We start from the raw sequence: 18,652 nt of genomic DNA, 5'->3' as shown, positions 1-18,652 counted from the left end.
CTTATATTATTTACTGTATATTTACGTTTAAATTTATAAAATCCATATTTTATATCAATTGATTTTTGTCCATTAATTGTTGAAAATTAAATAATAAAATAAAAATAATTATCAACAAAAAACAATTGATTAAATTTTTATTTTAGAATAAATAAATGAGTTTTTTATTTTGTTTTATATCTGATTTACAACAACAACATAAAAAACATCTTCAGATTATAATTCTGGCATATTTTTTACGATTTTGACTTTGGTTTTGGTTGCATTGGTTGGCGAGGTTTTGGTGGTGGAGGCGGCGGTAGGCGAGGCTTTGGTGGTGGAGGCGGCGGTGGAGGTGGCGGAGGAGGTGGTGGCGGTGGTGGAGAGGCTTTTGTGTTTGTCTTGGGTGATGAACTTCTTGGCGTACTACTGCCGGGAAAACCACCCGATGAACCACCACTCGATGAACCACTCGATGAACCACTCGATGAACCACTCGATGAACCACTCGATGAACCACTCGATGAACCACCCAATGAACTACCTGAAGTACCACCGGAAGAACCACCGGAAGAACCACCAGAGAAACCGCCAGAAGTGGATCCGAAAATCTGTTGGGCAACAGTCTGAACCGATTTCCAATGGCCGAGGGTTTTGAGCAACGGTTCCGAATAGCGTAGACACTCGAGTGCTACAAGCAGTGACCACAAGACAAGCATTACAACCAATTTGAAGACAAAGTTATACTGTTTGTAGCCATAGAAAAGCCAACGAAAGAAACAGATAACAAAAAACTGATAATCGCATACAATAGCATTGACTACAAAGTGCTCTTCCAAATGGTGACTCTTCACATATTCTTTGACTTTATCGGAGGCTTTCTGATAGTGTTCCATAACTTCGATGGTTTTCTTTCAAATCTGTGGTCTTTTTATTTTGTCTGTTGAATCGCTTTTCTGTAAGATTTGTCTGTTTTTTATAATTATTATTAACTGAAAATAATTTTATAATTTTTGAATATTCTTTTACTATTGTTATCTCGTTTCATATATAAATATTTTATTATAATTTCTAATATTTATATTTCTAGTAAATGTTTTTTATATAAAATGGATAATAATAATTATTTATTGATTTATTCAAAGATTGCGAGATAATTTTTAAAATTTCAAATATTTATAAATAATTTATTAAATAATTTACAGAAAATTATTAGATATTAAAATAATTGAATATTTGAATTTATGTGTTAAAGCAAACATTTTCTTTCATAAAAATTATGGAGAAAACTAGTGATACAAAAGTAACTCCAATTTTAGACATAGAAGGATGTCTTAAGAAGTTTATAACCACAGATGATAATAGAAATAAAATCAGAGAATTGATTAATAAATGTATTTTAATTGAAAGCAATGATAAATCTATTGAAAAAGAGCTGACAAAACATTATAAAATCATTAATAAAGAGACAATTCTTGCAGTAATTGAAGATTTTAATACAATGAAAGACCAGTTGGTTAAGTATAATGAAGGCTTGAATACCACTAAAGAGAATCTGAAAACCGAAGAGAAGATCCTGAATGAGACAATCGATGCATTCGTTTCAATCATTCGCCAAGAGATCAACTTTAAAGCCATTTGTGATCTCTATTCAGACATCAGTCATCAGGAAGTAAAGGCAAAGTCTTGTGTCCGCTTTGAGAGCAAAGACGAGAACAATAACAACAAACCGGCAAAAGAAGTATCAATTGAATCGTTGACTGAATACTGTGAATCACTTCATCAAAATGCTGGCAATACTAATAAAGATCACCATTTAATTGAACAATTCATACATTTAATGATAAGTAATGTAAAGATTGTAAACGAAAATATAAAAATCATTTATAATTACGGTTCTGAACGCAATATCATCAGTGAAGAGGATATGTATTTACAAAAAGCATTCAGTGATCAATCAATTAATATTAAAACTAAAAAAGAAAAGATTGTCACAAAAGTTGTCGACAAAAAAATTGATAAAAAAATTGACAACAAAATGATTAAAAGTCCAGAAAAGTCCGGTATTGTCAACAAAATTAATGGCAAAATATCGGATCCATTCAGCAATCGTAAGAAAGAAATCTCAAAGACTGGTGACAAACAACAGCAACAACAACGAGTGGTGACACAGAAAAACAAATCTAAAAAATAGTTTTTAATATTTCAATTAATTTTTATATATTATAAAAGTTGTTTCAAAAAATTTATTTATTTAGTAATTTAATAGTTTTTTTTATACATTGAATTACACATTGAATTATCAGTGTACATGTAGTATCTATACATTAATACGGGTAAATTTTATAATGTATATAAATTTTTAAAAATATAGTTTAACTTATGTTTAAAAAGTTTAATGAACGGCACTCAATGTTTGATAAACACATAGCTTTTATTTATTAATTTTATTAAATAGCTAATTGTTTTTATAATAAACAAAACAAAAATTAACTAAATAAAACACTTGTTACTTATACAGTAGTTATACTAAATTAAAATGTTTTTTTATTGATAAAATTTAATAAAATTGAATATTTGTATAATAAAAAATAATTATAATATAAAATCATTTTAATTATATTTACTGCAAATGCAATAATAATTAGTGTTCAAATTAAAAGTCAAGTTAAAATTATAATTAATTAAAATTATTTCCTTATTATAAAATTTAAAAAAAAATTGTTAATACTAATATTTCGTGTAAATATTAACTAAATTACCGTAAATTTTATTTATTATACAATTGTAATTTATTACAATTATTAATATTATAATATCTAAGTAATAATATATATATATATATTTAATATTTGCAATTTGATTATTGGCAATATTTGATTAAAATAATCAGGTACGATTACAAAATTTTTATTTTATTTACATTTATATGCATAATACTGTACAATATAATATATTACATTATTATTAAATGTCATTAAATAATGTTAAATTTATCATTCATTAATACTAAATATTTAACAACAAAAAATCATTACGGTATTAAAATTGTCATCAAAAATGTAAATAATTATTACAACATTGCAACAAAAAATTGCTAAATAATATCTTTAATTAATATCTAAATAATTTATATATAAATAAAAAAATTTACTAAAAATGTTTTTTGAAGAGATTTTTTTTTGTTGATTACTAATGTAAAGAATAGTAGATTTATTTGTTTGTTTGAAAATTCGCGGTTTGGGTTCAAAACACACACGCAATACAATGGTTTAACACATCTATTACATGTATAAACGTATAGCAAAATCGCTGACTTCAGTGTATAAGTGTCTGTCAGTCAACTGATAGAGACTTAAATGATTTGAAAAATGATTTTTTAATTTTTTTTGTTTTTTTAGTTCAAATCATATGTTTTTAAACTATTATAATAATTATCTAATAAATTAATATAAATAATTGTTTGCATTTAATATAATTTTATTTATATATAAAAAAATTAATAATTATTTATTTGTTTATAACTATAATATAAGAAACAAAGAGATCAATCAATACTGAAGTATAAGTGATGCCGAAAGCGAACAAATCTAAGACAAATCTCGACGACGACAACAACACCAAAGATGGTGGCCATCATAGCGGCGGTGGCGGTGGAGACGGCAGTAAACCACGAGAAAATCTGTCTGTTAACCAACGGATACTACAAGAGTTGCACAGTCTGTACGCCAATAAAGACAGCGGACTCATATCGATTGGACAACGACTCGGACTTCATCTGTTGGCTCCCCGACGGAAGATCATTGTCCTACTGATTGGCAACCATTCGGCCGGCAAGAGTTCGTTTATCAATTGGTATATCAAAGACAACGTCCAGAAAACAGGTGTAGCCATCGAAACGCAGGGCTTCACGTTCGTGACGAGCGGTAAACGTAGAGAATCGCTGACCGGAAAGGCGACCATTCATTTGTATCCGCATTTCAAGACACTCGAGAAGATACCCGGAGTTATTCAATATCTGTCCACTGAGATATCGGCATCGGCGGCCAATAAGTTCAATTTGGTAACGTTTATCGATACACCCGGTCTGGTTGACGGCGATGTTCACTATCCCTACGATGTCGACAAAGCGATCGCTTGGTTGGGCGATTTGGCTGACCTGATATTCGTCTTTTTCGATCCGATCGGACAGGCATTATGTAAGCGCACATTGAATTTGGTGGAGAAGCTGAACGCCAGACATACCGATCGAATGCGGTTTTATTTGTCAAAAGCCGACGAAGCGGGCCATGAAAGCGACAGACAGAAGGTATTGATGCAAATCGTTCAGGAGTTATGCAAACGGCCCGGTCTTAACAAAGCCGGCTTCGAGATGCCCACCATTTACGTACCGGTCGACGGCAAACCAGACTCCAAGTGTGTCAATCAGATACAAGAAGTCTGTCAAGACATTGAAAAGACAATCAATTATACCATTCAGAACACACTGAATACATTGGAAAAAGATTGCGAACAATTGGTTCAACTAATCGACTCTAAACTTGATGACGATAACCGAAGAAGAGGCAACAATTTTAAGGCAACACTTCGTAGGTCTGCTTTGGGATTATTTGCCGGCATTTTGCCACTCATACTGATACTCAACTTATTTGAAAGTGGTCTAACAAATAGCGTTATGAAACCGCTGTTGGGAACCGATTTAACCAACACTATCGCCAGCTATATATCGCCGATAACATCGTTGTCATCAATAGTGCCTAAAGAGTACCATTTTCATGCACTCGTCCTTATCTTAGGACTGGTCGTTATCTTTGTATTGTTAGCCAAATGGTTCGCCCGATTTAGTCCAACACTTCCCCGAAAGGATCGAAAATATTTGATCGAAAAGCAAGATTTGGTCCAAAATAAGATTCTCAACAGAAGACAATCACTTTATAAGGAATATCTGTTCCAAAGTGTTGGCGAACACGAACTGATGACTTGATGGCCACTTGTTTTTTGTGGCCAACTTTATCACCAATTTTATCCGAAGTTACTTTTTTTTAATTAATGAGTTTAATCCTATTTTTATCGTATGAATGATTAATTTGTTGGATATTTTATGATATATTTTAATCTACCGGTAGTTTAGATCTTGAATCTCTATTTAAGGTTTTTTTCAAATATATAAAATTATATATTGTTTTTCATTGCAATTGTTATTAAGTTTTATTATTAGATTTAGTTTTTAATAACATATTTTTCTCAATCGATTTCGTCCATAAAATCACACAAAAATAATTATATATAAAATACCAAATCATTTATAAGAATCAAATAATAAAGACATGTCTTTCAAAGTAATTTCAGTTTTGTTAACTGTTTTATTATAATATTATGAATACAAACAATGATCTCATGGATCGGCAATAGTAACCTCAACATCGACGCCGGGATCGATGCTAATAGAGGTCACCTGTTTGACGGTTTCCGAAGAGCTTCGCAAATCGATGACACGCTTATGGATACGCATCTGAAAGCGATCCCATGTCTTGGATCCCTCACCGCAGGGTGTCTTACGAGTAGTAATACGTAACGTCTTGGTCGGCATCCTAACCGGTCCCTTAACCTCAAGCTTCTTGTCTTTGGCGCCTTTGATCAGTTCGGCGCATACTGTCATCATAACAAACAAACGTTAGTAACTTAGTCCACAAATACCACAAAAAACAGATACAAACCTTTCTCGAGGCTCTTGACATTAGGACTGGTTAATGTAATACGGATGCGATGGATCTGGACTTGAGTGTCTTCAACACCCGGTTTGTTGGGATCGGGCTTTGCGTACGAAGTCTGGAGACGAAGATTTCAAAATGAAATACACAAATAAAAAATCAAAGTTAATTAGTAAAACACATCCGTTTATCACCAAATAGTAGTCATACATACCATTGTTGTCTTTTTCAGAGATTAGTCGTTCCGGCCGAGAATAATCTTATTCTTAGACCAGCGCTGAGTCGGAATCGGTAAATGGTTTGCAAACAACTTGAAGACACCAGAAGTCATACCAAAAAGGAAAGGAAAGGGAAGTCAATGTGTGTTTGCAATCATTGACTGAATGTATTAAATGAATGAATTGATTGTATGTTTAGAGACATCTATCGATATATTCATTGACTTTAATGTTTGAAATTTTTTTATGAATGCTTTTCTCACTGTTTTTATTGTTATTATTATTATTATTGACTGATAGAGATATCCTATGTCTGCAACCAATTGATCCGATCATTATTGACGGCCCAATTGGTGGCCGTTGATATCATATTGTGATTTTGTCGTACACCACGACCACCAATCCGTAATCATGAATAAACGGGAGAACAAAGCCGAAAGTCGCCGACACTTTAAACTGTAAGTTTCGGACAATTAATTATTTTTATATTTAAAAAAAACCCGAAAACTAAACAAAACTCTTCACTATCTGTCTTCAGGAGTCATCAAAATGTTTGCATAACTCAAATCAATTTCCAGAAGGAGTCGTATGTCGTAAGTATTAAAACTATACAACTATTTTGACCAGAAATTGATTGTTAATATCAATGTCTTCTTTTCCGTCAATTTTTTTTGTGGTTAGGGTTTTGTCGAAATGCAATTAGTTTCCCAAAGAGATGAGCTCAAGAAGATCAAAGTGAATGCCAAACAATTACGAATATATCGGGTCTCAATCCTATACGCCGACAATCTTATCAAAGACTGTCTGTTTACATACTCTGATCCCACACTAGACATCATCCAAACGGATACCAAACGAAATCTGGACGTCTTTTCGAGTACACACTTAACAGTAGCTCAGAGTGTGGATCCGGATCGTGGAAATGGCGAACTGATTATCGAAGTACCCGACGATATACCGGAAATTGTTACGGCCGTTAAGGAGCGTACAGTTATTAGACTACATATTGAGTTTTCAGTTGAACGACCACAAGGAGGCGTCCAGTTTGTTGTACCGCAAGGCGATGGAAGTTTGGCCGAAAGAGGTGCCCATATGTTTACCTATAGATACGAAAACTCTAACCGTCTATGGTTTCCGTGTGTCGATTCCTACAGCGAAGTCTGTACGTGGAGAATGGACTTTACTGTCGACCTAAACATGGTTGCCGTCTCGTGTGGCGATTTGGTCGAAACAGTCTACACTGCGGATAACAAAAAGAAGACCTATCACTACAATCTGTCGACACCTACCTGTGCGCCGAACATTGCATTGGCTGTCGGACCGTTCGAGATAATGGTCGATCCATATATGCACGAAGTAACACATTTTTGTTTACCACATCTACTGCCACTATTACGTGATACTTGTGTCTTCCTTCACGAAGTTTTCGAGTTCTACGAAGAACTACTGTCCAGTCGTTATCCATACTCTTGCTATAAACAAGTGTTTGTCGACGAAGCCTACGAAAACTCCCAGTCGTACGCAACGATGACTATATTTTCGACAAATCTATTACATTCAAGACATATCATCGATCAGACATATCTATCCCGTCGTATACTATCGCACGCTATTGCCGAACAATTTTTCGGTTGTTTCATAACAATGCAATCGTGGGCCGACTCGTGGCTTACACGCGGTATTTCACTGTTTGTGTCCGCACAGTACTATAAGAAAGCTTTCGGTAACAATGAATATCGATTTGATTTGCAAAAACATTTGCAGGATATCATTAAATATGAAGAAAAATACAGAGGCGTTGTATTAGATCCGTCACAATTGCCTACAAACGAAACCAATGCCTTCTACTTTGCCATTAAACACTTGCATACGATATCACCGCTCTATGATAAGGCACACAAAAAGAAAAGCTATTTAGTTATCCGAATGCTTGAAAACTATTTGGGTCGCGAACTACTTCTACAAGTCTTCAACAAACTCTTGTCGCTGGCCATCAATGCTGGACCGCAAAAATTTTCGGCCAATGTTTGGTTTAATTTTATGATATCGACAAATAGTTTTGTTTGGGCCATATCTACTGTTACCGGTAAAAATATCGATACCTTTTTGAATCAATGGGTCTATGAAGGCGGTCACGCAAAGTTTCATTCGTCATTTGTTTTCAATCGCAAAAGAAATGCCATCGAATTCGAGATCAAACAGATGGACACTCAGGCGACAGGAATCAAGAGATATGTGGTAAGAAATTTTTGTTGTTATTGTTGTTGTTTATGGTATTTACCGATAAATTTTTTTTCCTGTTTTTTTTAAGGGACCACTTTTGGTTACTGTCCAAGAACTGGATGGAACATTTAAATACACGGTTCAAATTGAAGATAACAATGTCAAACATGATCTGACCTGTCATTCAAAAAGTAGACGAAACAAGAAAAAGAAGATACCGTTGTGTACCGGTGAAGAAGTGGATATGGATTTGTCTGGAATGGAGTAAGTTATTACTGATCCCCGAATTTTTTTAGTTTTATTGACAACAACTTTGATGTTTACTATTTTTACTATTACTTTATAGTCAGGATTCGCCAGTTTTATGGCTACGAATTGATCCGGAAATGCAATTGCTTCGCGAAGTAGTACTGGAACAGCCAGACTATCAATGGCAATATCAGTTAAGATATGAAAGGGATGTTATGGCACAAATAGATGCACTCAGAATATTGGATAAATATAGTAATCCTCACACACGCAATGCACTCACAGATATTATAAACAACGAACAGTGCTTCTATAGAGTCAGATGTGCGGCAACTCTCTGTCTAAGAAAAGTGGCCAACAATATGGCCAGTACTTGGACTGGTCCACCAGCTATGCTGACAATATTTCGAAAGATTTTCGGATCTCATTCGTGTCCACACATTATAAAGTTGAATAACTTTTCAAAATTTCAACATTATTTCCTACAAAAAGCTATGACGCTATCGATGGCTGGACTGCGAAATATACTCGGAATTTGTCCACAAGAAGTACTGAAATTCTTAAAAGATTTACTCAAATACAACGATAATAGCAAAAACAAATTCTCGGATAACTATTACAGAGCCTCACTAATTGATGCCATTAGCGAAACTGTTACACCAATAGTTACGGCTGTAATTGATCCGACAGGTAAACAGATAACACCCGACGCTTTGTCTGCAGAAACCAAATGGATATTAGAAGAGATAACCCGTTATCTGAATTTAGAAAAACTATTGCCATGTTATAAGTATACCGTTTCCGTTAGTTGTTTGCGTGCAATTAGACATCTTCAGCGAATGGGTCATTTGCCCAGCAATTCAATGTTCTTCAGGGAGTACGCCGTCAGCGGTTTGTTTATCGATGTCCGGAAAGCAGCCCTCAAAGCATTGATCGACATAACAAAAGCCGAAATGAGAAAAGACGACTTAGATTTTCTATTGGATTTAGTCGAAAATGAATCCATTAGTGACATCAGATTATTTATTTTGAAACAATTGGTCAAAAATCCGCCATTCGAGCGAAACCAACCGAATATATTGAATACCGAAAATCTGGTCAATCGATTGTGGCGTCTAATGAATACGCAATTATCGTACAATTCAAGACTTCGGTGCGCTGTTGTTGATCTCTATTACACTCTTTATGGAAGAGGACGACCTTCTTGTTTGCCGAAACCTGAAGTATGTTTTTTATTGTCATATTTGAAGCAATTTTTTTTAATTAAAAAAATCAATTTATGAAAAGTTTAAAAATAATTTGATTTATATTTTGTTTTTTTTGTTTAGTTTTCAGTTGTTCTTAATCTTAAAGAGAAGAAAGTTAGTACATCATTGGTATCAGATGACGATATAGTTATGGTAAGTCTTTTTTATTGACAGTTATATTAAAGACTAATTGAATTACATTTTGTATTTTCATTAGACACAAGAACCACAAAAGGAGACATTGAAAAAAGATATTGAAATGGAAGATACGGTAATGAAAGAACCGGACGATTCATTCAATGATATATCGATGTCCACCACTACTACTGCTAATAATACGCAAAGAACTTTTGATGAAATTGTAATTAATTTTAAACTTATTTCGTGTGTTATTATATAAATCATTATCTAATGACTTGTTTTATGTATTATTTTTTCTAATTAGATGAACGACACATCACTTATTCATGATAATCATGAAAGAAGTTCTGAAATCATTGATGAAAGTATATTATCGCCGAAAGACGATGAAGAAGACGTTCCTGAAGAACAAAAGGAAGAACAACCAATTGTTGAACGAAACGATGTGGTGTTGGATGAAGAAGAACCGAAAGCACCGGAAGAGATGGATGTGTCGTCAGAAGAGCCGATTGTACAGCAGGTTCAGCCACAGCTATCACCACCACAACAACCGGTAGTGGCGCCTAAAGTTGTTACAACATTGTCTCTGACTAATATCACCTCATTGGCCACCACTGGCCAGGAATCGAAAGATAAGGACAAATCCAAGAAAGACAAAGAGGATGGCAGTGGAGGTCATACGTCAAAACCGCACAAAGACAAGAAAAAGAAGAAGAAAAAACATAAACATAAGGAACACAAAGAAAAACATAAACACAAACATAAAGACAAAGATAAAGATAAGGATAAAGACCGGGATAGACATCATTCGCACGAAAGGACAGGTAGTTCTGGTGGAAGTAATAACGCCTCTCCTGTTAAACACATTTAGGAGTTTATATAAAAATAAATAAAACTATTCATTACATTAAATTAATAGATACTGTAATTATTATTACATAATTTGTTTTTTAAGTAGAAATTGTAAATTATTGATTTTTTTTTATAAATCATTGATTATTATCATTATTAATAAATTTTCAAAAAAAAAATAATAAATTGTCGAAATTATTAATGCGCTATTGTATACCCTGATTGTTTTAGTTACCCTAAATTGATCTAGAGTCATTTTAATTTGCTAACATTAAATTAATAATTAACAATTATTGTACATGCTAAATTTTTGGGTGTGTAAAATTAGGTACTACCTTACTTTAAGGTATAATTGAATATAGGTACATGTACAATTTGGGACAAACATTATTATTATTATTAGTAAGTATTGGTTGCCATCTAATGTTTGCTTTAATTTTTAGTATTTATTTATATTATTATATAAACATTTTATTACCCAATGATTCTACAGTACGACACTATACTAATAAGTAATACCTTAAATGTAAATTTCCTAATGGGAATCTTCCCTCCCAAACAAATGTTTACCCAAAATAATTAAATTTATAAACTTTTTATTAACTTATAAAATTTAAATAATTATTAAATAATTAAATTTATATAAATTATTATTTATAAAATGTGCTAAATCTGAGCATATATTTTTTCCATTACAATTTGGTAAATAAATTAAAAAAAATAAAAACTGTTTTATTTTGTTAAAATGGTGGGAAAATATCTTTAATATGATAACATGATTAGCCAACAACACTATACATAGCATAGGATAAAGTGTTTTGTCATAATATCGTTATTAGTTCAGTGTATAGGCAATAGAGTAGAATCTAAAATAACGGTGCGGTTCTATTAAGTTAAAATAATGGTTTGTTTTTTATTTAAAAAAAATTGAATAAAAACAATAAGTTTTCCATTTTTATTTTGTAATTTATATATAAAACGCACACACAAAACAAATAAATTATAACAAATTAAAAATGCAATTAAGACTAAATAATGTGATATATAAAAACTAATTTTAATTTTTAATTTTTAATTTTTAATTTTTAATTTTTAATTTTTAATTTTTAATTTTTAATTTAGAATTAAATTTAAATTATGTAATTTTAAAAAAAAAATTATTTAATTCAGTTTTAATAATACAGTAATTATTTTTTAAATTTTATTTTTTGGTGAACGGTTTGGTTACTAAAAGTTTTGGTTTTATTTGGTTTGATTCTAATCTCTAATAGCAAGTGTTAGGCACATGACTGACAGTCAGTCAGTGTTAACAGTTTATTATATTTCAATTCCGTAAAAATTTAATGAAACGTATAATAGTTTAATACTTAATTAACTTATTATATAAACACAAAACATATAAATTTGTTGATTTGTTACAAAATGGTAGTTATTTTTTAAAAAAACTAAAATGTTTACAATAAAAATATAACAAAATTATTGATTATAAAAATAGATTTTTAAATTGGTATTTAAAATGGTATGATTTGATATATAATTGATTTAATAAAGTATAGACAAAAAAAAAGTAAACTTAATATTTCAATGACCACTTTCATTGACATAAAAATTGAAAATAACGAGTTTAGATGTGCATTGTTAATTTTCAATATTTAAATAGCATTTTTTAGCGCAAGTAGTTTTTATAGTAAATTGTGATTTATTTAGTTAGTTAGTACAATCAAACATAATTCAAATTGTATTTGTTGTTTGCTCACAAAATATGGTTTACATTTTTTAATTTTTAAAAAGTTGGTCACACTAGTTTGTTTAATTTGTATGTGTGTACTAACAGTTCCCGACACACAAACACACACACACCTCTACATATAAAATAGTAGCACAAATTTGAAGCACAACACACAACACATTATTGTTAATACATTTACAGTACAGTTAAATATATTGTATAAATGTGATGTAGAGATGTGTACGGTGTTTGATAACTAGTGTTTCAGCAAATGGCTGTCAGTGTGTGTGTTGTTATCGATGTTGTCGTAGATGATGATGCCTTTTCCCGTGACCAAAGTGGACCCGTGGGACACCGTGACAGTCACTTTTCGTATACCTCGAGACGCAGCCAATCGGCTAAGACAACTGGCCCGATGTGGCGACCATACGCTACGCGAGCTGGGCGTACGTTCCGTGCAATTGGACGACGACGATCAGGTTTGTTGTTGTTGTTGTTGACCAACATTTTTTTTTTGATGGCCGTACCCGTGATTACCGATAAATTAATGCAAGTTTGTATTATGTTCTATAGGTGGTTACATTGACTTTAGCCAACCGGCTCAATGAGAATCGCCAGCAATTAACGGTCGGCAAAATCGGTGACTCCTCGGCGCTCAACACAACAATTAGTGTCAACACGAGTAGTGCTTCGACGACGCCATCGGCGGTCAACTCATCGCCGATTACTATAACAAATAGTGTTGTGAACCATACAAATACTATTTTAAACAATAGCGTGACTTCCAGTAGTGTCGTCTCATCGCTGGCCGAGTCGTCTAACAATGATTACAATTATTCGCCTTCGAGTAGTAGTGTGTCCAGTGTAGAGATTACCCGTAAAAATATAGCACAATATTTAAGTGAACAACAGGTGAATGTGGTGAACAATGTTGTAGTTCGCGGCCCGAATCACAGTCCCGGACCTAACAATAATCACAACAACACTACTATCGTCACCAACAACAACAACCCTAACCCCAGCCCATCCACGAGTCGCGATTTGCCTGCCTTTTGTTCGCCTAATGTGGTCGCACCCGTCAACACTGAACCGATACCCTTCTTAAGCACCAACACAACGGTAACGACTAGTGTTTTATCGACTGCCACCACATTGTCAGTTGTCTCAAACAACGGCATCGCCTCGGGGGCGGCGGCCGCTGCAGCAGCCGCCGCCGCACGGCTGCCGACCATAACGAATGCATCGCCGACTACACGTGATGTTCAGTCAAATTATGGATTATTTCCCTTCGCTAGTATGCAGTATCAGGCTATGCATACAAAACAAGGGTTCAACCATCACCACCACCACCAACAACATCATCATCCGGGACACCCTTCCAGTAATACACCAAAGGTTCAAAAGTTTAATCATGTGATCACAAGTGCGCCTTCGGTTTGCTTGCCATTGAATATCAGTCAGACCACTATCACCACAACAACAGCAACACCAACAATAATGTCAACAACAACAACAACAACAATACCAACAACAGACCAATTATTATTATTACCGCAAAATAGTTCGGCAACGACCATATTAACCACAACAACACCATCCCTCACCACCAACACAAACGTTAGTTCGACTACTGTTATCTCATTGCCAACAAAACCTCAAACGACAACCTCAAGAGATGATAATAATTTGAATGTCAATGTTTGTCGATCGATATTATCATTGACAACGGCAACGGCGCCGACATATGTGTCTCATCCAACTCAGCCACCAAGTGTTTCAACTGTTCACAGCAGCAGCGCATCAGTCAATGTTGCGCTCACGAGTCCACTTCTTGTGAATCTATTACAAAGTGACGCCACATCGGGACACATAAAGGGCGCGCCACACACAACAGTGACGTCGGCGCCCAATAATAATAATAATAATACAGTAGTCAATCGACACAAACGAAATCATACGACCGAATTGGCACACAAACGAAAGCCACGGATCAGTAGAAAGTCAAGACAAGAGACACAGGAGAAGAAAGAAAAGAAAGACATACCGGAAACTTGTAACGAATCGTCAGCTTATGTTATAAATACAAATGATATAACACAGACTATGATACCGACGAGTGTATTACAGACAACTGTGTCGACCATTGCCAGCGCTTCTTCATCACCAAAATGCTTGCCGCCGTCCAATCCATTGCTTCAGTCGCAGTCATTAACGCAGTCGTCGTCGCCGTCGCCGACAATGGGCTCACAACAAGTGCAAACCAAAACATTCAAAATTTATAAAATAAGTATTCCTATCAACTCAATGTCCAGGTTTGTCATCATCAATGATCAATAAGTTTTTTTAATGATAATTATATATATTTAATGGTTATGTATTTGTTTTTTGCAGATATCCATCAATACACCCCGAAGCCCAGGGGCAGCCACAGGTTGTGAGAGGGGGTCATTTGCCTTTACGGCCACAACTCACGGCTACTAACGTCGGTTCGCCTCCAATAGCGACCACGCAATTATTGAAACCATTATTTGTGACAATAAGTAATTCAACGGCTAATATAAAGGCTAATCTACAAAACGATGATAAATCACAGTCTAGTCCTAACTGTATTGCCAGCCCTAACCATGAATTGTTAAATAAATCGTTGGCATCTGAAACCAATAATAAAATTAGTGAATCAGATGTTGTTGTGATTAGTAGTAATAAATCAAACAATGATGTGAATGATATGACACCACCGCCAACATCAGCAACAACAACTACGACGACAACAACATCGATGTCTGGAAAAGCCAAGCATTTAATCAATCCATTCACTGGTCTTTTAGAGCCAATGAGTGACGAAGAGGAAGACGATAGGCCGTCGCCGACTGCCATATTCCCAGAGATGGACACGGGATCGGAAGCCGGCGGTAACTCTGAACGAAGTCTATCCGATACAGGGAGTAATGGTAAGGACAACCAACACTCGTCGGACACCGATTCGGGATTAGGAAAGTCTGGTACCGATGTGTCCTCGCAATCATCTATAGACGTACCCAATGGTGACGCCATACTAACGAAAGCGTGTATTACTGAGAATCATATAAAAAACCATACAAATCACACCAATCATACAAATTGGCCGATCATTCAAAATAATTATTCAATAATTCAAATGAATTCACCGACATAGTGATTGATTTTGGGAGGGGGAGGGCATTGGGATCAGTTTTTTCTGTAAAGTGATCGACCAATGCATCCATACACCAAACACCATGTCTTTGTTACCATTTTTTTTAGATATCTACTACTACTCCACACAAGTTTGCAAGTATAGAGACATACACATACATACATACACACGCGCGGGTGAGTGGTGTGTGTGAGTGTGTATGTGGAGAGTTATGATCGCAATCCACACAAAATAATTAAAAAAAAAATAAATACTTGTAAATAACAAATTATATAAATATTATATATATATATATAATTTATATATATTAATATCATCAAATTTTATTAATTTAAAATTGTTTACCTATTTAAATTAATTTTTACAAAACAATATTTAATATTTAGATGATTTAAAAAGAAAAAGATTATTAAAAATTTTAATTATATAAACTGAAAAAATTGCAATATATGTTTGAAAACAGAGAAAAATTATATTAATTGTATATTACATTTGTAAAGATCGATGAGGATCTGTGAGAAAACATTAAAAAGTTTGTTATATTATTGACCAAAACCTAACATAATTATGCAATAATTGTCCCTAAAATAGTAAATTTAGGTTCAATTCAATTATGAATTATTTTGGGGCCAATTATTGTATATAAAATGCATGAAAACATCAGACCAGACAAACAAACAAACAAAATGTATAATTTTTTTTGATTAAAAAATGTTAGGTTTCGGTCTATCCATTCACTTGTGTTGCGATCCATTGTTGACAATGCATTTGTCAGTGAAAAACAAAAATAAATAAATAATAATAAATTGCATTGACTAACAGTCACAACATATATAAATAAATATATATTATATATAAAAAATACATTTTTAACACACGAAAAAACGCATTGTTTGTGGTGTATATATATATCATAAAATATATAATTGTTTTAATAAAAAATGAAATTTATTTAAACATTAACTACTAGTCTCTCTCTCTTTCTAAATGACCTATATTTTTATTACAACATTATTAACACTGATGAACTACCTTTCCCGAGCAGCCCTCCCGCCCCCTCATAACTCATTATAACCTTGTTCAATAAAAAAAAGCATCATTTTACCCTCTTTTAATGAAATTATTTTTTTTAGTCAAACATTATATCCAAAAATTGTTTGTGATTTTTTTATTTATCGATAGTTTATGGCGAGTATTAGTATTATTATTATTATTGTTAATTTAGAAGAGAAAGTTCATAATTTCTCCAAACAATTATCACTAGTTTTTTGCAAACAACAAAATATTATTTTTTGATGTTAATATTCATCCATAAATACATATTGTAGATAATAGTCACAATTTTTTTTGTAGATAATGTTTGACAATAATTGTTTTACCGCTTATTTTTAATGAAATTATTATTAATATAAAAGTGCTTTATATATATATATTGCTGTTGAGAAATAATAATTGTATAAAAAAATTTTTGTTGCCATTAGTTTTTAAATAATGAATAAGTTTTTCACTGCATTTATTATTATTATTATTACTACAATTTGTTTAACACAATTATTACTATTATTATTAATTATTATAATGTTTTTTTTAACAAAAATTACTCTGAAACATTTCATGAGTTAATGTTTAATTTTTTTATATAAAAAATATATTTTGTTGTTTACTATTTAAAAATTTTTACATGTTATTAATTAAATTAGTGAAACTAGAAAATTGCCCACTCATTTTTTCCAACCCCTCCCCCCACCATCACCACCACCACCACCACCATCTATAAATTCAGTTTATTTAGAGAAAAAAAACAAAATAATAATTTTATTTAAAGAAAAATATTTGTATGATTAATATTTAAAGTTTTATAAACAATTGATATTTTGAAATTATATATTGTTAAATAATAATATTAATATGTACATAATATATACTTTTGAATAATTTAATAAAATCTAACTGTATATAAATATATATATAAAAAATATATAAACTTATAATCAAATAAAAAAATTATCAAAAAACTACTATATGTTACTCTGTTTATTAAAATATACAATTTAAATATATTAACAAAAAAATTATTTTAATATACAATATATTAATAATATATTAATAATATTCTATTGTATATTCTATAGTATAGAATATATACAACATATGCATAAAAAGGTCATTATATTATGAATATTATAGTATTATTATTATTATTACTTTGTATATATGGTTTACATAGATTATACAGCTATTATAATATACAGTAAATTTATATATTTATTTTTGTTTGATAAATTGAATATAAGTTGACAAACTTTATCTATAAAAAAAATATTTATTAATAATTTCTTTACTCTAAAAGTCAATAATAAAGGAAAACAAAATATAGGAAATCTAAACAAATATTTATAGTAAGCTTTTATCAATACAACAATTTATATTAATAAACCGGTAATTAAATGTACATATTTTTGTAAAAAAAATTATATATGATTTTAGTTTTTTGTTTACTGCATTATTTTGGAAACAGTTTTTTTTTAAATCATATATACTTATCTGTATCAATTGCCTATCACAATGAAATTTAGATTTTTTAGTTTAAATAGTTTATTTTAACAGTGAATTATAATTACCTTACTATCCCATTCAATGGGTGATATACTGAAATAATTACACCAAAAAAAACACTAAAAATCAAATTCATTTTACCTTGTTACTTTAAAAAATAGTAAATTAGAGTTCATTAAATTTCTAAATTCCGCAAAAAACCGTAAAATGGTTTTGTACAACAATTTCAAATAATTTGTTTTTTAATAATTACAATAATAATTTGTAATTGTTTTTATTTTTTTAAATAAGCCACAAAAATATTCAGATGATAATGTTTGACAATTAAATATTTTTTTTGATGATAAATGAGTTTCAAAATCGATTTATTTATTTTTTAATTTTTTTAGATGACCACTCTAAGCAAAATTCACACCAAAATTATTAGCGATAATAATTACATCAGGGTAGTTACTTTTATTGCTCAACTAATAATTAATAAAAATAATATTATTTAATAAATCTACTTAACTGAATACAATATTTTTGCAATATATATATATAATAATAATAATAAATTAAATTTAGTTGTT

General features: G+C 31.7%; 5 protein-coding genes across 5 annotated transcripts; 3 read left to right on the top strand and 2 right to left on the bottom strand.

The window, feature by feature from the left end:
• Nucleotides 1–146: 146 nt before the first annotated feature.
• LOC128951757 (probable inactive serine/threonine-protein kinase slob2) lies at nt 147–986 on the bottom strand. The gene has a single exon (XM_054297025.1). It carries the CDS (start codon nt 873–875, stop codon nt 237–239), a length of 639 nt encoding a protein of 212 aa, XP_054153000.1. The 5' UTR covers nt 876–986; the 3' UTR covers nt 147–236.
• A 2,532-nt stretch (nt 987–3,518) lies between these two features.
• LOC128951749 (uncharacterized) lies at nt 3,519–5,126 on the top strand. Its single transcript, XM_054297015.1, has one exon. The coding sequence runs from the start codon at nt 3,551–3,553 to the stop codon at nt 4,961–4,963; it is 1,413 nt and encodes a 470-aa protein (XP_054152990.1). The 5' UTR covers nt 3,519–3,550; the 3' UTR covers nt 4,964–5,126.
• A 185-nt stretch (nt 5,127–5,311) lies between these two features.
• LOC128951760 (40S ribosomal protein S20-like) lies at nt 5,312–6,040 on the bottom strand. The gene is made up of 3 exons (XM_054297030.1): nt 5,905–6,040; nt 5,697–5,808; nt 5,312–5,631 (listed from the first exon to the last, which is right to left on the bottom strand). Exons 1-3 carry the CDS (start codon nt 5,905–5,907, stop codon nt 5,375–5,377), a joined length of 372 nt encoding a protein of 123 aa, XP_054153005.1. The 5' UTR covers nt 5,908–6,040; the 3' UTR covers nt 5,312–5,374.
• Nucleotides 6,041–6,136: 96 nt separating this feature from the next.
• On the top strand, nt 6,137–10,654 carry LOC128951744 (transcription initiation factor TFIID subunit 2-like). The gene is made up of 8 exons (XM_054297011.1): nt 6,137–6,366; nt 6,447–6,501; nt 6,590–8,146; nt 8,220–8,395; nt 8,478–9,603; nt 9,709–9,780; nt 9,845–9,988; nt 10,073–10,654. The coding sequence occupies exons 1-8, from the start codon at nt 6,320–6,322 to the stop codon at nt 10,637–10,639; spliced, it is 3,744 nt and encodes a 1,247-aa protein (XP_054152986.1). The 5' UTR covers nt 6,137–6,319; the 3' UTR covers nt 10,640–10,654.
• A 1,904-nt stretch (nt 10,655–12,558) lies between these two features.
• Nucleotides 12,559–15,804, top strand: LOC128951745 (mucin-2-like). The gene is made up of 3 exons (XM_054297012.1): nt 12,559–12,828; nt 12,923–14,661; nt 14,741–15,804. The coding sequence occupies exons 1-3, from the start codon at nt 12,661–12,663 to the stop codon at nt 15,522–15,524; spliced, it is 2,691 nt and encodes an 896-aa protein (XP_054152987.1). The 5' UTR covers nt 12,559–12,660; the 3' UTR covers nt 15,525–15,804.
• The last annotated feature ends 2,848 nt before the right edge of the window (nt 15,805–18,652 follow it).

The sequence above is a fragment of the Oppia nitens genome, unplaced genomic scaffold (genome assembly GCF_028296485.1).
Source record: "Oppia nitens isolate AA-2021 unplaced genomic scaffold, nextdenovo-longstitch-racon4-pilon3 scaffold1_pilon_pilon_pilon, whole genome shotgun sequence".
Lineage (NCBI taxonomy): Eukaryota > Metazoa > Arthropoda > Arachnida > Sarcoptiformes > Oppiidae > Oppia > Oppia nitens.
Note: the sequence above shows the minus strand (reverse complement) of the source record. Positions and strands in the feature narration are given on the sequence as shown.